Source organism: Morus notabilis, unplaced genomic scaffold (genome assembly GCF_000414095.1).
Source record: "Morus notabilis unplaced genomic scaffold, ASM41409v2 Scaffold184, whole genome shotgun sequence".
Lineage (NCBI taxonomy): Eukaryota > Viridiplantae > Streptophyta > Magnoliopsida > Rosales > Moraceae > Morus > Morus notabilis.
In genome coordinates, this window is record NW_010387636.1 from 997625 (window position 1) to 1022062 (window position 24438).

Consider the following 24438-nt stretch of genomic DNA (forward strand, 5'->3'; position numbering starts at 1 on the left):
CATTTTCGTATGTCAAAAACAAATTAATTTTGCCCGTTTCGCTATATATATATATATATATAAATAAATAAATAAATAACATGGGTGAGAAAAACGAATAAATATTCCGGTTTGGCCTAGTTTGGCTATGCTTGAAGTTCTCGCACTCCCCTCATTTTCATATGTAAAAAATACACTAATTTGGCATGTTTCACTAGAAACACGGGTGAAGTGAAAAAAAAAAAAACGGTTAAAACTTTCTATTGCTTGTTTGACTATTCTCAAAATTTATGGGCGCCTCCCATATTATATAAGTGAACATGAGTGAAGTGAGAAAGATAATTTAAACCTTTGATCTGACCTTGTTTAGCTACGCTCAAAATTTTCACATGTCGATGAGCATATGGCCTATTTCATTATGAGAAACATGAGCGGAGCAAGAAAGATAGTTAAAACCTTTTAGTTTAACCTTGTTTGGCTTCGCTCAAAATTTTCACATTTCTATAGTCTTCATATGTCAAAAACACTCTATTTTAAACGTTTCACTATAAGAAACTCTTGTGAAGCAAGAAAATAGTTGAAACCTTCGATTTTACCTTGTTCGTTTATTCTCAAAATTTTTGTAACCCCTCCCCCATTTTCGTATGTCAAGAATAAATTATTTAACTAGTTTCACTATAAGAAACATGAGAGAAGCAAAAAACGGTTTAAACCTTTGTTTAGTCTTGTTTAGTTATGCTAAAAAATTTCACAAGCTCCCTATTTTTGTATGTTAAAAATACACTCATATGGCACGTTTTACTATAAAAATAGTATGAAAAAGTGAGAAAACGGTTAAAAGATTCAATTTGGCATTGTTCAGGTACGCTCAAAATTTATGTGATAAGCACCTAAATTTACATGTTTCGCTTCGCTGTGAGAAACTTGGGTCAAGTTAGAAAAATAGTTAAAACCTCTAGTTTAGCCTTATTTGGCTACGCTCAATATTTTCGTGTGCTCCTTATTTCGTATGTCAAAAAAGCACTAACTTGGCACGTTTCGTTATTAGAAACATGAGGGAAACAAGAAAATGGTTAAAACCTCCGATTTGGTACTGTTTGTTAATGCTCGAATTATTTCACACACCCGAATTTTCAAATGTCAAAAACACACTCATTTGGCACTTTTTGATATATAGAAATATGAGTGAGGCGAGAAAAACAGTTAAAACCTCCGGTTTTGGCCTTGTAATATGCTCGTGACACACTAATTGGCATGTTTCGCTATAAGAACTGTGGGTGAAGCGAAAAAAAAAAAAAAAAAAAAAAAAAAAAAAATTAAAAATCCCCTTTGGAAAAAAAACGAAAAAAAAAAAAAAAAAAAAAAAAAGAAGTTAAAATCTCCTGTTGGATTCGGATGGCTATGCTCCAAATTTTCGCACGCGTTCATTTAATTTATATGTGAAAAACACACTCATTTGGTACATTTCTAGCAGGAAAACATTTAAAACCTCTGGTTTGTCTCGTGGCTATGCTCAAAAGTTTGCATGCCCTCATTTTCGTATGTCAAAAACATACTAATTTTCCAAGTTTCACTATGAGAAGCATTAGTGAAATAAGAAAACAGAAAACTTCTCCGGTTCAGCCTTATTTAACTGTACTTGAAATTTTTGTACTCGCCTCGTTTTCGTATGCCAAAAACTCATTAATGCTTTCTGATTAATTAATTATTAAAAGTAATTATATAAAATGTCCACTTAATCCTGAACCTAAAAATGTCTACTATTATACAATACTACAAAAGTGTCTACTTACACTTATTAAGGTATTTTTTTATTCCAGACTAACCTTTTTAGTCTATTCTGTGCATGTTCTTTATATGGATGTTTTTGGGGTTTATTTTTCGTTTCAATATTGTGATCTCTTTTTCCCATTATACATTGCGTGTTTAACTTTTTGTAATTACGGTGCCCTTTATTATTTTGGTATCATTACATTAAATGTAATATTGATATGGGTTTTTGAATTATGATTTTTCCTCTACTTTTCTTTTTTTAAGCAAACATCGTGGCTGATTTTTATTTTGTTTGAGGAGAGGATTGATTTGTTTTTGCTTGTTTGTCTTGTCGTCTTCTATGTCATAAGAGTCGGGTTCTACATTTGCTTTCTGGGTAGAGGAGATATTGCATTTTGTTTGTAGTCACGTTCTACAATTTTTGCAGTGCTTCAAGGCTTTTGCTGTGGTGGAATTCAAAAAGGTTTGGTTCATTAGCGTATTTTTTTTTTCTTCAATTTCTCCTATCTTATTTTTTTAATAGTTTTGTTGGATTTTATTGTTCGTTATGTTGGCGTGATTGTTATGTTTTTGTTTTTTCTCCTATTCCTTCTGGTTGATTAAGTTATTATAGTTAAAATAATGAATTTGTAAATTAATGGAATTGAGATTTATGTTATCCCTTCAAGTTATGATAGTAGCTACGCCAAAATAATGAAAATGTCCGTTGTTCAATACTTTTTTTTAATATGAATTATAAATTCTGTTCGATAATGATATATCAGTAAGTTAATGAAAATGAGCATTTTTTTACACTCTTAATGAAATTGTCAAACTGGCAAAACTTGTACTTTTAATGATTTTTGTTTTTGTTTGCGGTAACTTTATCATACGATAATTAATTATTTTTTTATTATTGTGTTTTTTTTTGTATATTGATTTTGATATTCATTCTTGTAAATAATGTTAATTGGCACTTTCTGTATTTTAGTATGCCGAATATAATTAACGGAAACTACTCTTAATGAAATTGTCAAACTGAAAAAGTTGTGCTCCTAATGAATTTTGGTTTTGTTCATGGTTAATTTATCTCTACAATAATGAATTATTCTTTTCATTCTCTTGTTTATTCTGTATATTAACTATGATATACTTGTAAATATCGTTAAGTAACAGTTTCTGTATTTTGGTGAAATTGATGCATATGATGGCGGCCGTATATGGAGGATGATTTTAGGTTTTCTTGGACGGCAATTTCAGATAATGGGTTGTTTAAATTTCAGAAACCGGTTTTTTAGGGTGCTTTTATTCTTTTTTTTTTTTTTGGAAATGAAAAACTTTCCTTATACTGATTATGGCAGGTATCATTAAATTTTGTTCATGATTACAATTTGATTTTATTTCCAAAATTTACCTTTTCTGTTATTTCATTATTTCTGTCCTTTTTTTCATTATATGAGGTTAAAACTTAAAAATGTCTTTCTATACAAAATAAAAGATAATTTTGTAAATAAATAGAATAATAGATATTTTTACGCCAATAAAGCGATAGTCCAAAACGAAAGTTGTCAAAACGAAGGGTAAAAAATAAAAATGATCCTTTTGTAACTATTCTTCTCTCATTCTTGTCCTTGATTTTCTCAGCCAGTACGTCAGCAATAAAGGGTAACATGTTACAGTACAGGACCCTTTATATCTTGTAACCACACATCCCATTAGTGGCTCTGCAATTGCCAAGTGACCCAGTTGTGTGTTTACATTACCCGAGTGTTCTCTTCTTTTTCTTTTCTTTTTTTTTTTTCCTCCTTTTCTTTTGGCTGAAAACGAAAGATAGAAAAATGGCAAAGTGTAACAAAGAACAGAACCTGAAGAAGGCCTTTGGATGGGCTGCTAGGGATACTTCTGGGGTTCTCTCTCCTTTCCATTTCTCAAGAAGGTTCCTTCTCTTTTCCCTTTCTCAGCTCTTAATTGATTTTATTTTCTGGAGAGCATGCTATTTGCTCCTCGGGTGGGAATAATAGATTTTAATCGATAGATTAGTTTTTAACGGTCAGTACAAATATTTATTAAAAATTTATAACTTATCACACAAAATTATTCTTATGAAAAATTTAACTGTTAAAAAATTAATTTAATAATAAAAATAAAATTTTTATAGGTAGAGTAAAATAGCATGCTCAAAGGCTTCTTTTTTTTTTCTTGACAATCTTCGATATGCTTCTAGTCTAGATTGCTCACCTCGTTTGTTTTGTTGGTTTAAGTTTTCTACTATGATTGAAAAGTAAATTTATGTCAGAGAAAATACTAACATAAAAGTTAAATTTAAATTTTTGAATGAGTAAATAATTCAAACTCTTCATAGAGAAAGAACACGAAAAAAAAAAAAAAAGAAATGTTTTCTATTATTTTTACGACCTCGGTTATGTAGATGTGCAATATTGCGATGTACATGTAAATCTAAAACTTTGGCTTGCATGTGGCTGTTTGGTTGTAGAGAAAATGGAGAAAAAGATGTTACCTTCAAAGTGTTATACTGTGGGATATGCCACTCGGACCTTCACATGGTTAAGAATGAATGGGGAACGACCACTTACCCTCTTGTCCCTGGGTACGTTAGTTTTACTCTCAAAATTGTATTTCTTCTTTACTAATCACAAGAAGATTGATGAAAATCTATTTACGAGGGTTTTTCTGATAAGATAAAAATAAATAAATAAATTACTGATAATTTTTATTTTTAGTAGTTAGATCTATATCAAAAATTACTTATTCTGTATATTTTTTGAATCTAATGTGATTTTGACAAGAACTAATAGTCAGAAACTGACATTACTGTTAAGGACTAGAGAAAATCCCTTTTATCTATTTGTTATTTGAGATGCAGAAATTAAAGGGTCCGTTTGGTATATGGGTTCAAAACAAAGTTCTTGATTATGACTTTCGAAATTTAAATTTTTATAAAAAAAAAAATACTATAGCAGAACTAAAATTATGAATTTACACTGTTAGGAGAATCCATATACTAAACATACACAAAATTAATTAATTGTTGATTACGTAGAGCGAAAGTTGCGTAAGCCACAAAAGACGTAGTCATAGAAATTGCTAAATTGACTAACGTAAATTATCAATCTAAAAATGTCATTTGATTTTAAAGTTTTTTTTCCTTGATATTAATAGTAAGACCTGCATACATAAATACCAAGGTATACAAAATTTCAGCACTTGCAATACGATCAAAACACTAGTACCGCAAAATGCTAGTGTATAAAAAATAAGAAAAAAGTACATGATTTTGTGCAAATTTATTATTTATTATTCTAAATAATTATTAATTAGGTGTTATTGTGCCTTTTTGTTTCTTTTTATTAATTAAATGATGATTATTTATTTTTTAGTGGAGTAAAATAAATAATATTATTTTACCATCTTGTGTGGTATTTTTGTTTCTTTTTTTTTTTTTTTTAATAATCTGAATGTTGATTTTTTTTTTTTTTTTGAGTTCCACCTGAGCAAAATAGCTCGAATCGATTTTTCCATCATCAAAGCTATATTATAATGAATTGTCTATACTATACATCCAAAAAGATGCTTGTCGTCCTGAAACTTTGTCCATAGATATTGGGGAAAAACACCGTGCATTTAGAAAAACTGTTAGGGAGATCCTAACACAAGCTCAAAGATTTACACAAGAATCCAGAAACCCTTTCCACTAGTTAATAATTGATTACACCATCAAACGTCGCCACTCTCAGAGATTAAAAGAAGAAACAACCGAGAACAGAAAACTGTACAATAGAGACCCAACTACAATCATGGCTCTCAGGAAAAATACTCAGTGAGTAAATCACTCTCTTTATCTAGATTTTTTTCAGTACCCAGATCTCTCAATATACCACAGTTTCTCTCACTTGTTTCTCTCTCTGAAAAACCCTAAAACGAATTTCTGTCTTGATGTTTTGATGTGAAGAAGAGGAAGAGTTGTAGATATTCTAGAATTCTCTCCACCGACTATTGCTTCTCCACGTGTCACTTGATGAGTGGTCCTTCTAAATACTACACTGCGTTTTGGTAAGTTGCTGAACGACCAAACGACAGCCGACCTATATAATCAATTCTTCATGTCGTTTTTTCAGGAATTACTCCTCACAACATTCCACCTTAATTTCTGAAAAACGACAGTGTCGATTAACCCTGAGCTTCTCGCAAAGTTCATTGCTCTGACTTGATATAATCAAGTCTTGCCAATGCTCAGCAAGTCCGGACACTTCTGAAACTTGCTTGCAGTGACAACCTTAGTAGCCATATCTGATGGATTTTCTTCTCTGCTGATCTTCTCAAGCTCTATTGACCCTTCTTCAACCTTTACCCTTATGAAGTGGTGCCGTACGTCAATGTGCTTTGTCTTTTCATGATGCACTGGATTCTTACAGAGGTGAATTGCTGATTGGCTATCTGAATAAATCACAGCAACTCCTTTCAATACTTTCAGCTCCTTTAACATACCCTAAAGCCATTTAGCTTCTTTAAAACCTTCTGCTCCAGCTATATATTCTGCTTCGGTGCTTGATAAAGCAACTACTGATTGTAGTTGTGACTTCCAGCTAATGCAGTTTCCTCCTAGTGTCATTACATAAGCTGAAATAAACCTCCTTCTGTCTAGATCCCTTGCAAAATTAGAATCTACAAAGCCTTCCAAGTTCAAAGGGTTAGAACTTTGTTTATAAATCAAACCATAATTCAATGTACTATTGACATACTTCAAAACCCATTTTAGTGCTGTCCAATGTTCTTGTCCAAGATTAGACATGTATTTGCACAAAACACTTACTGCATAAGCTAAATTAGGTCTTGTGCAAATCATGGTATACATTAATGACCCTACAGCACTAGAATAGGGAATCTTGGCCATTTTAAGCTTTTCTTCTTCTGTTTTTGGAGACTGTTTTGCAGAAAGCTTAAAATGACCAGCTAAGGGTACTTTAACAGATTTAGATTGATGCATAGAGAATTTTTGAACAACCTTTCTTAAATACTCTTCTTGAGATAGATGTAGAAGTTTCTGTTTTCGGTCTCTTTCAATATCAATTTCTAAAATTCTCTTTGCATAACCTAAATCCTTCATATCAAATTCAGCACTTAGCATTTTCTTGGCCTCATCAATTTTTGCTAAGTTCTTACTGGCAATCAGCATATCATCTACATAAAGTAGAAGATATACTGCATTGTCAGTATTAGTCTCCTTAAAATACAAGCAGAAGTCATATTGACTCCTAATAAAGCCTGCTTTAATCATATGTTGATCAAATCGCTTATACCATTATCTAGGGGATTGTTTTAGAATTTTCTCAACAAACAGACTTTATGTTCACTACCTTTTACCTCAAAACCCGGTGGTTGATTCATGTAGATTGTCTCCATGAGATTGCCATGTAGGAAGGCAGTTTTTACGTCCATCTACTCTAGATGCATGTCTCTGTAAACAACTGCTGAGATGATTGTTCTTATGGTCTTATATTTTACAACTTGAAAGAAGACTTCAGTGTAATCAATCCCCTCAACTTAAGTAAAGCCTTTTGCAACCAACCTTGCCTTGTACCTCCTAGGTTCTTGAGATGTGGCTCCTTCTTTAACTTTAAAATTCCATTTGCAATCCACTGCCTTTTGTTTCTTTGGCTTGTCCACTATAACCCATGTATTATTTTTCATCAAAGAATGCATCTCCTCCTTCATGGCCGCCAACCATTTGTTGGCATGTTTGCTATTGACTGCTTCCCAATATGATTTGGGTTCTGTTGCTTCTATTTCTCCAGCCATATTTAGCGCATAAGCAATCAAGTTGCCACCATCATATCTCTTTGGTGGTCTTATTGTTCTCCTCTCCCTATCTCGAGTCAGCATGTATTCTGACACTTTCTAGGGGTACTTGTGTGTGTTCAGTGAGACTTTCATATGTGGTAGCTTGCGGCTCTTCATTGGTTTGTTGTGGTTCTTCGGGTTCAACTTCATCATCTTATTGTCTGGTTCCTCTAATTTGTTCCACCTCAACTTTGAGGTCTTATCTTGAAGTTGTACCTGCATCAAGTGAGGGAGAGCCAGCAGTATCCTTTCCCCTTTTCAAGTAAAGCATCTCATATTCTTTAAAAATTACATTTCGGCTATTAATTATTTTAAAATGAGGCCCTTCTTGAACACATAGTCTATAACCCTTAACACCCACAGGATAGCCTAAAAATATGCATTTTGCTGATCTGGGATCTAGTTTTCCTTCTCTTTGGTGTGCATAAGTAGCACAACCAAAGACCCTTAGGTTTGGTGGTTTTCCAGTCCAACATTCTTCAGGGGTTTTAAGGTCAATAGGTTTACAAGGACTCCTATTTATTAGGTAGCATGCTGTAGTTACAGCTTCCCTCCAGAATTTCTTACTTAGACCCAATCCAAAGAGCATACACCTAACACGTTCCATTAGTGTTTATTCATTCTTTCGGCTACCCCGTTTTGTTGTGGGGTCTTTTTGACCGTTCTATGTCTAAGGATACCATTTTCTTTACAAAACTCGGTAAAGATATCTTGACAAAATTTCATGCCATTATCTGTCCTAAGGGCCTTTAGTTTCTTACCAGTTTGGTTTTCTACCAAAGTTTTCCAATGCTTAAACTTAGTAAAACATTCATCTTTAGTTTTTAATAGAAATACCCACACCTTCCTAGAATGATCATCAACAATAGAAAGAAAGTACCTGGCATTACCATGTGTTTGTGTTGATATTGGCCCCCAAAGGTCAGCATGAACATAGTCCAATGGAGACTTTGCCCTGAATGTTGATGCAGCAAACTTAAGTCGGTGTTGCTTTCCTAGGACACACAGCTCGCAGAAGTCAAGTTAATCTATCTTGCATTTGCCCATAAGTCCTTGTTTACCTAGTTCTCTTAGCCCCCTTTCATTAACATGCCCAAGGCGTTTATGCCATAGATCAGCCTCTGAGTTCTCTTTAATTACTGCACTGGTTGAACCTATTACTGCATGCACTTCTAGTACATATAGCCCCTGATGTTTTCTACCTTTAAGTACTACTAGAGATCCTCTTAGAACCTTTAAGATTCCACCTTTTGTCTTGTAAGCATATCCAGAATCATCTAGTGGCCCAAGAGAGATAAGGTTCCTTCTAAGCTCCGGGATATGTCTGACATTTTTGAGCACATGTTGTGTTCCGTTTGACAGTTTCACAACAACCGAACCAACTCTAACCACTAAACAAGAATGGTTGTTTCCCATCAGGACCCTACCACCATTATAGCCTTCATACTCAGTAAACCACTCTTTCTTGGGACACAGATGGTATGTACACCCAGAATCCAATATCCATTCGTTCTCATTTTGGCTGAATCCAATAGCCAACATTTTTTAGCGTTCATACCCTAAATCTTGGCTTGCAACCGCAGCATCACCTTCACCTGCCTTCTTTTCAGCCAGCTTTCATTTCCATTCTTTACAGAACCTCTTGATGTGGCCCGGCTTATTATAGTGATAGCATTTCCTTTGAGCATTTCTTGATTTTGATCTTGAGTTCTGTCTATTACCGGGCTTGCTCTGATCTCTTCTTTGCGGTCTGCCTCTGGAGAAAAGCCCTCCATCTCCATGGTTGTCTTTCTTGGAAGACATTTCAAACTTAAGTTCTAATTCTCTAGACCTTAAAGCTGACAGAACATCCTCTAAAGTAAGACTTTCCCTTCCATACTTAATAGCATTTTTAACATCTTTAAACGTTTCTGAAAGAGAGATTAACAGTAAAATCGCCTGGTTTTCTTCCTCTATCTTTTCTCCAATATTGGCCAAATCAATAACTATTTTATTAAAATCATCTAAGTTCTTCTCAAGGGACTTTGAAGTATATATCCTAAAACTGAATAGGCTTTCTTAAGATAGATTTTGTTGGTTAGTGATTTGGTCATGAACAGTTGCTCAAGTTTTAGCCATACCTTTGCAGCAATATTCTCTTCATTTACTTGCTTGAGAACATTGTCGGCCAGATAGAGGATGATCGTTGAGAGGCGATTTCTTGCATCTCCTCCTTTTCTGCATCAGTGCCAGAAAAATCCTTCATATCCCCGAAGGCTTTAGCAACTTTCTGTTGGACCAAGATTGCTCTCATTTTCTTTCTCCATAAACCAAAATCACCTGAGCCATCGAACTTTTCCAGTTCAAACTTCATTGAAACCATGGCTGCCTTGAATCTTCGGTGACTTCTCCAGAATATTGAATCTTGATCTTCGAGCCCCCACCTTTGATTTACGCCTCGAACCAAAGCTCTGATACCACTGTTAGGAAGATCCTAACACAGGCTCAAAGATTTACACAAGAATCCTTTAAAGAAAGAACACATAATATTTTACCGAGTTTCGGATTCAAAGAATCCTACATCCCCGTTGGGCTCACTTGTGAGAAACCCTTTCCACTAGTTAAGAATTGATTACACCCTCAATCCTCGCCACTCTCAGAGATTACAAAGAAGAAACAACCCAGAACAAAAAACTGTACAGTAGAGACCCAATCACAATCGTGGCTCTCAGGAAAAATACCCAATGAGTAAATCACTCTCTTTTACTCAGATTTTTCCCAGTACCCAAACACACCTAGATCTCTCAATATACCACAGTTTCTCTCACTTGTTTCTCTCTCTCTGAAAAACCCTAAAACGAATTTCTGTCTTGATGTTCTGATACGAAGAAGAGGAAGAGCTGTAGATATTCTAGTATTCTCTCCACCGATTATTGCTTCTCCACGTGTCACTTGATGAGCGGTCCTCCTAAATACTACACTGCGTTTTGGTAAGTTGCTGACGACCAAACGACAGCCGACTTATATAATCAATTCTTCATGCCGTTTTTCCAGGAATTACTCCTCACAACAAAAACATCAGATCAGACATAAATGTGTCGCAGTGTGAACAAGACTTTCTCATCCCAAATCATTATTAAATTGGACAAATTTTAAGGGGGAAAAAAGATAGAACAAAGAAGAAAGCCCTTCAATTCTTTTCCCCACGGATGATGGAAAACATAGCCCTATAAATGCGATTACATGCAGATCTAAGGAAAAACATCACATTCACGTTTGCATTTGCTTTAGAGCTAGTTTCAGAATAGTCGTAGCAGTTGTTGGACTATCAATTTAATACCATACTCGGTGCAGAGATCCTAAGTAGTGGCTTTTCCAAATCTACTTTTTAGTCAAAATAATATTTTGGTATAGTGGTCATTTAGCTTCTCCAACCCAAAACCAATTCTACCTATTTCACAACTCATGCTTAAACGCCAAACTGTTCATATTGATACAATTTAGATGTAATTAACCTAGTATTTTTACTGAGTAGTACTGATCAGATCACGTGTGCATTCAGGTGTTTTTTTTTTGTTTTTTTTTTGCTGGAATATCAAGTTAGGGTTACCTCCTTTCCCACGAATCCAAGTCGAAATCACATTCCATTCATCATGCCTATCTGAAAACGATCATATGCCACAACATTCATATCGAATGAGTACAGAAGCACAAATAGGACTGCTGGAAATTTCACATAATTCATGCGTCCCTATAAATTACTTCAAACTGAAAAATGACTCAAAATAAAAATTAATAGTACCCACGTGAATTTGCCAATATGAATAATGGACTAAATCAAGAATCCAAGTGGCATAGTAGCCTTGGCGACTGAACATTTGAGAGAGAGAGAGAGAGAGAGGGTTAGAGTATGGAAGCTTGGAGGCTGGGGCGAAGATGTAAAGGAGAGAACCAAAAACAGAATGAGACAGAAAGAGACAACAATTCACCAAACCTACCCAGAAACAAGCAAAGAAAATCAAGGAGACAAGTGATTTACTTGGTTCGGGTTAAATACCCTACATCCAAGGGCAGGTGAAATCCCCCTAGCCAAATCCACTATCAAGAACTGAATACAACTCATGTCTCACACACTCTACCGAGTGATACAGAATTACAAGCTATAAACCCAAGCTTTCCCAGAACTCACGTTCTCTCTTTTCTTTCTCACATCATAATTCAATCTTACAGAGAAACCAAAAGGAGTGTACAAACTGTAGCCGAGACTTCAATGAATGAATAGGCTCTTAATACATAACATCTATTTATACTCTTAAAATAGAGTCCTAACAAACCAGAGTTAGGCCTCTTAACCTCTAAAGGTTAAAACAAGACTCAATCGGTTATAACAGAACAAGCTGCAGTCTTGTTTGTTACTAACCGACTTAGATATATATAAACAGCCAATTAGATAGAGTCATTTATTCTAACATAACTCCACCTTGACTCTGATCTGATAATGGATTTATCCTAGGGGACCTGCAATCACCAAGCTAATCAAGTTGGCAGCACATTTAGTAAGTTTAAGGCCTGCTCAAACTTACTAACTAGTATTGCCTTTGTCAACATATCAACTGGATTCACCAAAGTAGAGATTTTCTCTACTTTAATCCTTTCCTGTGCAATAATGTCTCTAACAAAGTGCAATCTTACATCTATGTGTTTCGTTCTCTCATGAAACACATGATTTTTAGACAAATGTATTGCACTTTGTGAGTCACAATACACAGTAGCTGTATGTTCCTTGATTCCTAGCTCCTTAGTGATTCCTTGCAACCAAATGGCTTTCTTGAATGCTTCAGTGAGGGCCACGTACTCAACTTCTGTGGTTGACAGCGCCACAATATGTTGCAAATTTGATTTCCAGCTAATGACATTTCCTCCCATGGTGAAGACATAACCAGTAACGGATCTTCTTTTGTCTAGATCTGCTGCGTAATTAGAATCGCAGTAGCCTTCAATGGCTGCTCCACCTTCTTTGTTACAGCTATAAACCAGTCCAATGCTTGCAGTCCCTTTAAGATATCTCAAGAGCCCTTTAACATCATTCCAATGCTCTTTGGATGGTAGACTCATGAAGCGACTGACCAAGCTGACACCAAAAGCTATGTCAGGTCTAGTGCCAATCATGGCATACATTAGACTGCCTGTCACATTTGAGTAGGGGACTTTCTTCATATAAGCTGTGTCTTCTAGGGATAGTTTTCCTTTTACTGCACTTAGCTTAACGTGGACTGGAATGGGAATTGAGGCTGGTTTAGCATCCTTCATCCCATGTAGTTCTATAACTTTCTTGATGTATCCAGTTTGTGATATTGAGAGAGTGCCCTTACTTCTATCCCTGTTTATATACATCCCAAGTATTCTTCTAGCCTCCCCCAAGTCCTTCATCTCGAACTCAGCCTTGAGAGATTCCTTGATCTTTTTTATCTCAGTTTTATCTTTACAAGCAATCAACATGTCATCTATATAGATGAGAAGGTAGATGAACATGTTTGCTTTAATTTCCTTAAAAGTACACACAATGGTCAAAGTTTGACCTTTTATAGCCATTCTGTAACATGAAAGCATCGAATCTCTTGTACTATTGTCTTGGAGACTGCTTTAGTCCATACAAGGACTTCTTCAGGTGACATACCATGCCCTCAGTACCCTTCTTGACAAACCCTTGTGGCTGCTCCATATAGATCTGTTCATCCAAGTTTCCGTGAAGGAATGCTGTCTTGACATCGAGTTGTTGAAGTTCTAAGTCCTTCATTGCAACCAAAGCTAGCAGTAATCTTATGGAGGAGTGTTTAACCACTGGACTGAAAACTTCATGATAGTCTATTCCTTCAACTTGTGAGTATCGTTTTGCAACAACCCGTGCCTTGAATCTAGCCGGTTCCACCCTTGGTATTCCTGGTTTTCTTCTGAAAATCCACCTACACCCCACAATCCTTTGGTTTGTAGGCTTTTTGACAAGAGTCCAGGTTTTGTTCTTGATGAGAGTCCATTTCTTCTCTCATAGCTTCAAGCCACTTTTCTTTGAGATTGTTGTTGCAGGCTTCCTCAAAACTAATGGGATCTTCAAGTTCTAATGTGTCTCCGATATTAAGAGCATAGGCAAGCACGTCTACATGAGCAAAACCTTGGTGGAGGTCTTATTTCCCTTCTTGTTCTGTCTCTGGATAAGACATAGTCATCAAGTTCTAAGGTTGGTACTCTGTTAGGTTCGATTTCAGCAGGTAATTGACCATCACTATCACAAGTATCTAGGTCTGTGGGAGTGATTTCAGTTTCAAGTGCATAGTCATCACCGGGAGTCACTTGATCATGGTGTTGATTAGCCATTTCTTGTTCTCCACCTTGATTTGCACCATCTGCTCCACCTCAATTGCCATGATTTTCAGTACCTGCAAAACCTAATTCAAAGGAAAAACTTTCTGTTTGCTCATCTGATTTCTCAGAGAACCTGTTTTCAAAGGGGTCAGCCCTTAAGAAAGCATTTTCATTAAAGATGATGTCTCTACTGTTGACACATTTTTTATCTTCCATTAACCATACTTTATATCCCTTTACACCATGTGGGTATCCTAAGAAAACTGCTTTCTTAGCCCTGGGATTTAGTTTTCCTTGACTGCTGTGCATGTATGCAATACACCCAATAGTCTTAGGTGTGTAATTTTGGGTGCCCTACCAGTCCAAAGGTGTTCAGGTTTCTTAAACTCTAAGGTTAATGATGGGGACCTATTGACAATGTAGCATGCTGTGGCGGTGGCTTCTGCCCAAAAGTTAGTTCTTAGACCGGATTCATGTAACATGCATTTAACTTTATTTAGGAGTGTCTTATTCATTCTCTCAGCAACTCCATTTTGCTGAGGAGTTTCAGTGCATGTCCTATGTCTATCAATACCAAATTTGACACAAAATGCAATGAAAACATCATTACATAACTCTAACCCATTATCTGTTCTCAGTTTCTTAATCCTTTTTCCTGTTTGGTTCTCAACAAGCAGTTTCCATTCGTTGAATTTTTCAAAAGCCTGATTCTCAACAAGCAGACTTTCATAGAATAATCATCAATGAATGAAATAAAATACCGAGATTTAGATAATGAGAGTGGTACCTTAGCGGATCCCCAGAAGTCCGAATGAATATATTCTAGGATCCCTAAAGCTCTGTAGTTGGTTGACCCGAATCCCAACCTGTGAGATTTTCCATAGATACATGTCTCACATATGTCCAATGATTCTTGGGATCAAGAATCCCTTGTTTGCACAGTTCTTTAATGCCTTGCATGTTGATATGGCCCAGACTTCTATGCCACACTAGAGTTTCATCTGAGTTCTTTGTGACAGTTGATGCAGTACCAGTTATGGCAGTACCCTGCAATACATAAAGTCCCTGCTGTAGTTTTCCTTTCAAGACTACAAGAGAACCCTTTATTACCCGCAGGTTTCCACCTTGTGACTTGTATGAATAACCCGTTATGTCTAACAGACCTAATGAAATTAGGTTTCTCCTTAGCTCGGGCACATATATGACATTTTCAAGTCTTTTATGTGTACCATCCCCCAGCTTGAGAATTATTGAGCCCAAACCAGTGACATTGCACGGGTCATTATTGCCCATGAAAACAGAACCACCATTTATGGGCTTAAAGTCAAGCAACCAATCCTTTATTGGGGTCATGTGAAATGTACAACCAGAGTCAAGGATCATTCATCGAGTCACATTGGGAGACTGTCAGGACTTCTACCATTTCATAGCTTTCTGTCAAGTTTACAGATTCTGTTTTCTGAGATTCTTGGTCTTGGTTTTTCTTCCTCTGTGGGCAAAATCTCCGAATATGTCCTTTTTGGCAATGCCACCAGGTCTTGGGTGTTCTATTCTTGGATTTAGATTTAGATTTCTGTCTAGACCTTGATTGATCCCTTCTTTCAGGTGTAACGACCCCTCACGGACCGTCACAGTTATCTTAACTTTCAAACATTTACCTCTTAAAGAATGCGGAAAATCATTAAACTTAAAATACTTTACTTTGAACGACTTAAAGAAAAGCCTAATTTTTTTTTTTTAAAACATACTATCTTTAAATTTTGAACTTCCTCAAAGAAAAATAAAACAACCTTCGGTTCAACTTAGTTATTAAAATCTATAAATTCTAAAATATTCTTCAAATCAAAACCACCATAAACTGAAGTTTCAAAACAATAAAAGTAAAAACTAAAAACTTTGTTTAACCTTAAACACTTTCATCCCATGATCGTTTCTCTCGTTTTCCTACACGCATAGCTTGCATCCGCTCCAATATTCTCCATGGCTACATCTTACCCTTTAAATTGTCTGCAACATGAAATAACTTATATAAGCAAAGGCTTAGTAAGACACTTAATTCTCACAAATTTAAATGAACATTTTTATTCATCAACAATAAATTTCATCATGAGAATAAAAACTTTAAAATCCATCATATATTGGGCCCGACGTTGTACCATCATAGCGCGCTAGCCACGGAAAGCATAGGGTAGCAAATCCCATACCAACCATGGCAATAAGACCGCTCACCGGTCACCATCAAGGGTGTACAACGCTATTTAAAAACATAAAAATACATATATACATTTTTCTTCAAAACGTCATCATAAGAGAATTATTAAAAACGTCATAACATCATCAGAAACATCAAAATCATATACTTCTCAATTCTTCAATTCATGTTGTAGGTGAGAGTGTACTTGAGCGCCTTACTTAACCCTTTTAAATTTCGCAACGGTGACGCAACGAATGAGGTCCTCGGGTGCTCGCCTCTAGAACCATTCATGCCATAAATCATAAATAAGATTACTAAAAAGCCTTAACATCTCATCAAATATATTAATCACGTTAAAACATCATTTAATATACCATTTCACCATTCATTAACATCAAGACATAAAAACCCACTGATTACACAAAACCACAAAACCTAATAAAAACTGGTAGCCTGACCTTTACTCCTTTAAAAAATCAGAATAATTCACATAGAACTCCAAATGACCTGAAATTAATTTTAAATTAAAGTAGACATCTAGAGCTTTCCGACGGTATCTAATTTGTTAAAAATAGAGTTCGTTTGCTCCCTCAAACCCTGTTTTAAAATCAGACATGGAACCTGGAGATAAATTCCAGCACTCAAACTAGGACGAAAATTCACTAGAAATTCTAAAAATACAAAACCATCATCCTCAACATGTATAAACAACACTCCATCTATTATTCAACCTTATGACATATTTCAATTACACGGAAACATAGAAGTATGCATGTAATCACTCCTAGACACGTCCAAAATTTTTGACTTCTTAAACTAGGGTGCAATAAGGCCAATGAAATAAGATATCCTAGCATCTGACACAATATATATACCAGTCTATATATGATTTCTCTAAATAAAATAATAACTTGAATATGATTTAATTAAATAAGTAAGAATACAGCGGTCTGAAAATTATTAAAAAGAAAACAAACACAGCCACCCATCCACCCATATACGTAATACCATAAGTAACATAGCAATGGTATAGCCTCACTCAAACATCATCTCATGTCTCTCCTCCTTCTCAAACAAAAGCCATTATTGACAATCAAATTCCGTACCCTTAAAGAATTCAAAACCATAAGAATAAATAATAAGAGGAATCATACCTTAACGATTTCTTTTATCTTGATTGCTAGGAGAATTCAAAAGAAAGATTAAGAGATGAGCTTGATGGCTGATTATGGAGGTTCTCTTGTGATTTTCAGGAACGTGAGAAAAGAGGAAGGGAGAGAGAGAAGAAAATATATCAAGGCAACTGAGAGGATATAGAATGAGGGTTCTACAAATATATCAATTTTTTTTTTTTTTTTGGTCAACACGTAAGAAAATCATGAGCAATAATTCCAAAACTATTTTTAGAATCTTCTTGAATATTACAGGCGTGCATTGGGGACTACGACTGTCATTGAAATAACGAATCCTAGAACATATTGCACGATGATTACTCTCCCCTTCCTTTGACTATGTGCATAACTAAGGTATATAATAGGCAAGAGAACGTATAGTCGTGAACCTGGCCTTTTTTTTTTTTTTTTTTTTCCCCTGTACGTTTATGAAGATAGACTTCCTATTGTAATTTGGCCAGAGCATAGGTAGTAATTGTGATTTGTTCCTAGTATAATATAGGACTAATGGAGATATTTGTGGGTATAATAATGGCACATCAAACTGTATAAATTTACAAACCGTTCAGTTCGCTGATTCGAATTTTTAATTCGAGTTGAGATGTGATTTTATGTGAGAGCTTTTTACTGTAGCAAAAAAGTTAGATGTAACTGTTTGTGAGAGCTTTTTACTGTAGCAAAACTCGAATTCTAAACTCGAATCAACAAAATGAACGAGGCCTTATATTTATTTACTTTCTTAACTCTTATTAAAATACTATATCACATATCATATAAACCACAAAGTAACACACAAAATAAATCATGTACATATGTCATATAAAAAGAAACATATTATCAAATCATAACATTACACTAATTCATTAAATCATAAGAATAAATATGCAATCACATAAAATTTTCATAAAATGGCATGAACTTGTTCTTAGCACCTCGAGTCCTCATCGCGATCACCTGCGGAATTAAACTCATTATGATGTTAGAATTCACTAAATATAACACCATAACATTATTCAAGTTAACTCTTAACATCTACTTCTAAGAATTTTATCAGTTTAGAAAAATGGGTGTTACTCTTCCTCTGTGGGCAAAATCTCCGAATATGTCCTTTTTGGCAATGCCACCAGGTCTTGGGTGTTCTATTCTTGGATTTAGATCTAGATTTCTGTCTAGACCTTGATTGATCCCTTCTTTCAGGCCTTCCACGAACTTGAAGCCCTTCACCATTTGGATTTGCCTTCTTATTGGTCTTCATTTCAAGATCCCTCGACCTTAAGGCTCCCAAAACATCTTCAAGAGATAATGAATCTCTTCCATATTTCATGGCCGTTTTCATATCACTAAAAGACTCGGGTAAAGAATTCAATAGAATTATTGCTTGATTTTCATCATCAATTTTTTCACCAATATTTGATAAACCCACGGTGATAATTTTGAAGTCATCAAGATTGTCTTCTAGCGATTTCGTTGAATCCATTTTAAATCCAAACAACTGACCCTTAAGAAGAAGTTTATTCGACAGAGTTCTTTTTACATACAAAGATTCTAACTTAGCCCAGACTTTCAATGCAGTGTCTTCTTCATCTATTTGCCTCAGTACATTATCTGACAAATTAAGAATTAGAAGACTATAGGAAAGTTCATTTACCTCTGCCTTATCAGGATCCTTTGTTCCTTATGGGAATCCATCAAGAGCTTTCACACATCGTTGCTGAACAAGAATTGCTCGCATCTTCTTCTTCCACATATCGAAATCACCTTTTCCATCAAATTTCTCGACTTCGATCTTTGCCGACCTCATCCTTGATTTTTGTGCCAGCTTCTTGATTTCTGAGATTCGACTTCTTCAATCTACCAAGCTCTGATACCAAATGTCGTTTTTCATAAGTCCAGAAACAAGCAAAGAAAATCAAGGAGACAAGTGATTTACTTGGTTCGGGTTAAATACCCTACATCCAAGGGCAGGTGAAATCCCCCTAGCCAAATCCACTATCAAGAACTGAATACAACTCAAGTCTCACACACTCTACCGAGTGATACAGAATTACAAGCTATAAACCCAAGCTTTCCCAGAACTCACGTTCTCTCTTTTCTTTCTCTCACCAGAATTCAATCTTATAGAGAAACCAAAAGGAGTGTACAAACTGTAGCCGAGACTTCAATGAATGAATAGGCTCTCAATACATCACATCTATTTATACTCTTAAAATAGAGTCCTAATAAACCAGAGTTAGGCCTCTTAACCTCTAAAGGTTAAAACAAGACTCAGTCGGTTATAACAGAACAAGCTGCAGTCTTGTTTGTTACTAACCGACTTAGATATATATAAACGGCCAATTAGATAGAGTCATTAATTCCAACTGTCACAGAAAAGGATTATGTTTTTCTGTTATTCATGAGTAATCATATTACACGGTATTATATAGCTAATTACAGGAGAAAGAATAGGAAACCAAATCATTCCTAAATCAGGAAACCAAATAATCCTGCCTAACCCAAATCCCTTAAATCAAGGGATTTCTAACTAATTCTCCTAATCTATTTACAATTCATTTACATGTCAACACTCCCCCTCAAGCTGAGGAATAGATATCTTCCATTCCCAGCTTGAATACAAGATCGTGGAAACTCGAACTGTGCAGCCCCTTTGTTAGAACATCAGCTAATTGTCGTCCTGATGGAACATAGGACATACACACTAATCCTTCCTCCAATTTCTCTTTGATAAAGTGTCGATCAATTTCAATATGCTTTGTCCTATCATGTTGTATAGGATTATGAGCAATATTGATGGTTGACTTATTATCACAATAGAGCTTCAAAGGACCTTCCCATTTGATTCTCAGATCATCTAGAATAATCTTTAGCCAAAGCAGTTCACACAATCCTTGAGCAAGGGCCCTGAATTCTGCTTCTGCAGATGACCTTGCCACCACGTTCTGTTTATTGCTTCGCCATGTTACCAGATTGCTTCCAAGAAGAGTACAATACCCTGTTGTTGATCTTCTATCCACCAGGGAACCTGCATAGTCAGCGTCAGTGTAGGCTTCTAGAGTAAGGGTATTGTTCCTTTTGAACAAAATTTCTTTCCCTGGATTGCCTTTCAAGTAATGTAGTACCCCATAAGCAGCTTGAAGATGAGGTTCTCTTAGGTCATGCATGATTGACTGATCACACTCACAGAGTATGCTATGTCTGGCCGAGTGTGAGCAAGGTATATGAGTCTACCAACCAACCTCTGGTACATTCTTTTATCGACAACTGGTTCTTCTTTAGCTTCTCCTAACTTATGGTTCGGATCCATTGGAGTAGAGATTGGCTTACACCCAATCTTCCATGTTTCTGCTAATAGACCAGTCACGTACTTTTGTTGAGATATGAAGATCCCTTGTGTGGAATATACCACCTCAATACTGAGGAAGTACTTCAGTTTCCCCAGCTCCTTTATCTCGAGCTCTCTTACTAATCTGTGCTAGAGTTCATGCTTCTCTCTTTCATCATTTCCCACATAGACTAGAAGAGCAGTCACTCCCCCAGCAACTGAGTGCTTAATGAAGAGAGTATGGTCACCTTGACTTTGTTCATAATCGGACTCCTTCATCACTCTTGTAAATCTCCCAAACCATGCTCTAGGAGATTGCTTTAACCCATAAAGGGCCTTTCTCAGCTTGCACACTTTGTTACTTGTGTCCCCCTCAAATCCCGGTGGAATATTCATATAGATTTCTTCATCTAAGTCACTATGAAGAAATGCATTCTTGACATCATACGGTAGTAGTTGCCAATTGAAATGAGCCGCCAATGATAGCAAAATTCTCACAGTATTCATTGTTGCGACTGGAGCGAAAGTCTCTTGATAATCCACTCTATAAGTTTGAGTGTATCCCTTGGCCACCAATCTTGCTTTATATCTCTCCAAAGATCCATCAGCCTTGTATTTCAGTGTGAAAATCCACTTGCAATCAACAACATTTTTCCCTCTTGGTTTATCAACAATCTCCCATGTTATATTCTTTTCTAATGCACTCATCTCCTCTCTCATAGCCTCCCTCCATTCCCTTTTTTGACAATGCCTCAGAAACAGTATTAGGGATAGCAATGGTGTTTACACTCACAATGAACTTTTTGTGGGCCGATGACAGGCGCTTAAGGGAGAGATAGTGGATAGATTGGATGTTTAGTACACTCTCGGGGACCTTTTCTGACAGCAATAGGAAGGTCGAGGTCATCTGTTGGATCAGTGAATTTTTCAACCGGTTGTGTGAGTAAGGGTGGATTAGATGTTACCGTGATCTCATTCCCAGAGCCTGAGTTGGATTCTTGGACTTGTGGCGGTTCTGGAGTAGCCTTTCTCCTTGAATACACTTGAAGGCCAATTTGGAAAAAAAAAAAAGAAAAAAAAAAAGCATATTGATTTAAGCCACAAAAATGGAAGAAAAAAAAAGTTAATAGAAAGAAGACCAAGATAGAGAGAAAAAATACAAACTATCTGATGAAGATGGCTTCTCTCTGTTGTTTAAAAAAAATTTAAAAAAAAAAAGAGTACAGCTGTCAAAGTTAAGGTTTAGAGACTAAATAGTTATACTTTTCAATAAAAACCCTCAAATCTAGACAGGTTGTATCTCAAGTAAAGACACACCAGCATCTCTTAACTAACGCACTCACATATGCACTAAACCAAAGGTACTTGAAGTACAAAAAAATGACTCTTCATCGCCTCTTCCATATAATCCTATAGATATAGAAACTTGGTTGACATTTGAGTAAGAAATGTTTGAGACTTTAGACAACCAATTTGCTGAACGGGCTAGACGACGAACGACCAACAAGAAAAATTAATATATAAAAATACAAAAGCAGAATAAATTGTATTGTAGTTATTAGCACCAACCTGAAACTGTCTTGTGTAATTTTATACAAATTAGAAGTGATCAAACTAAGTTTTTTTTTTTAAAGTGACAATTTGAATGCTAAGGATTTTAAAAATATAACAATTTTTTAAAATTGTTACAAATTTTTGTTGGAACGAGGGAGAGGTGCATTTAAGTTTTCATATAATGTTTTAGCTATTGATCCAGAGTTGTCATAGAATTGAGAAAATATTGCAGGCATGAGATTGTTGGTGTAGTAACAGAGGTGGGAAGCGAAGTGAAAAAGTTAAAAGTGGGCGACAAAGTGGGCGTGGGCTGTTTGGTGGGAGCATGCCACTCCTGCGACAACTGCACTAACAACCTCGAGAATTATTGCCCCAAGGTGATCTTCACCTATGGCGCCACATACCACGATGGCACCCCCACCCAAGGAGGCTATTCGGACGTGATGGTGGCAAATGAGCACTTCATCATTCGCATTCCCGATAACCTACCACTTGACACTGCAGCCCCTCTCCTGTGCGCTGGGATCACAGTTTATAGTCCCTTGAAGTATTTTGAACTAGATAAACCTGGCTATCATGTTGGCATAGTTGGCCTAGGTGGTTTAGGCCACCTGGCAGTGAAATTTGCCAAGGCTATGGGGATTAAGGTTACTGTGATTAGTACTTCTCCTAACAAGAAGAAGGAAGCCATTGAAAATCTTGGAGCTGATTCATTTTTGGTCAGTCGTGACCAACATGGAATGCAGGTATGCATCCATGATATTAATCATTATAACTTTGAATTATTACTTATATGTGCTTAGTTAAACCATGGTACCTAATCATTTTTCATGTTTTTGCGTGGAAAGGCTGCCATTGGCACTATGGACGGCATCATTGACACAGTTTCTGCAGTGCATCCTCTTGTGCCTTTGATTAGTCTGTTGAAGTCTCATGGAAAGTTAATCATGGTTGGTGCACCGGCTAAACCACTTGAGCTACCGGCCATGCCTTTAATCCTGGGTACGTATGCAGTAAAAGCAACTCACTGTGAAAAAATAAATAGATAAATAAACACAACACGTTAAAATAATAATTTTAGTTTTGTTGAGAGTATTTCTTTTTTTTTTTAGGATAAATGATTTTATTATTTTAAGAACATGACACTCGATCATAAGAAACAAGAGAACACACCTTTCAAGAACTTCATAATATAATTCTTTAACCATGTGCATCATTGCTTGAAAATTATTTAAAACAATGCTTTCTTATTGGATGCATGTAAGCAAGTGTGAAATTGATCGGCACAATGATGTATAACATTTTGATTGCAATCATTTTCATTCGTTAATTCTGTGTATTAACTATGCATTGTAATTTGAACCGAATAACAGGAAGGAAGATGGTGGTTGGAAGTTGTATTGGAGGGATGAAGGAAACTCAGGAGATGATTGATTTTGCTGGCAAGCACAACGTAACATCTGAGATTGAAGTTATCCCAATGGATTATGTGAACACTGCAATGGCGCGACTTGTCAAGGCAGATCTCAGATATCGATTCGTCATCGACGTTGCGAACACATTGAAGCCTAGCTCTTAAGAAACTTGCTTTGCTTCTGCTTGTTCTAAGGAGAGAATACTGAATTTGGATGAAGGTGCATTTTCACTAGCTTTATTAACATCTTAAATAAAGGAATTGTTTTCATCTTCCGTAACTGCGAAGCAAGCGAGCGAGTTCATTTGTGGTGTGAATTAGTTTCTCGTCTCATGTTTTCCTTTTCTTGATGTACTTTACGAGAGAGAGAGAAATTGATGTTTCTCATTAATGGCCCAAGAAGTTGTGGGCCTCTGCTTCTTGGCTGTTACCAGTTGTAGTATACATTCATTCACGTGGGATGGTCCCAACCATTCTAATATTTATGTGGACGTTTTTGCCCACATGTGCAGTTCCAACTTTTGCCGTGCAATTTTGTGGTTTACTGCCTTGCCAGGTAGTGCATGGACAAGAATTTCCCATACTAATTTTAATGTATAAAAAACAAAACAAAAAACAAAAACGAAAGAGAATTGATCAAGCATCAGGTTCTTGCTTCCTTTCCTGATAGCGACTAGTATTAGTTTCTTTCTTTTTTTTATTGGAGCAAAAAAAAAAAAAAATTTTTTTTTTTTTTCTCCCAAAAAAAAAAAAAAAATGTTTTAGTTTCTTCTCAGCCAAAAGAAAAAGTTCTCAGTTTGTTCAGTGAATTCACCATATCTTTTGCTTCGAGCAATGCATACATACCAGAAAA

The 24438-nt window shown here is 35.9% G+C and overlaps 1 protein-coding gene across 1 annotated transcript; it reads left to right on the top strand.

The window, feature by feature from the left end:
* The first annotated feature begins 3520 nt into the window (after window positions 1-3520).
* On the top strand, window positions 3521-24103 carry LOC21409442 (probable mannitol dehydrogenase). Its single transcript, XM_024177167.1, has 5 exons — window positions 3521-3667; window positions 4226-4339; window positions 22404-22917; window positions 23020-23173; window positions 23545-24103. Exons 1-5 carry the CDS (start codon window positions 3570-3572, stop codon window positions 23748-23750), a joined length of 1086 nt encoding a protein of 361 aa, XP_024032935.1. The 5' UTR covers window positions 3521-3569; the 3' UTR covers window positions 23751-24103.
* The last annotated feature ends 335 nt before the right edge of the window (window positions 24104-24438 follow it).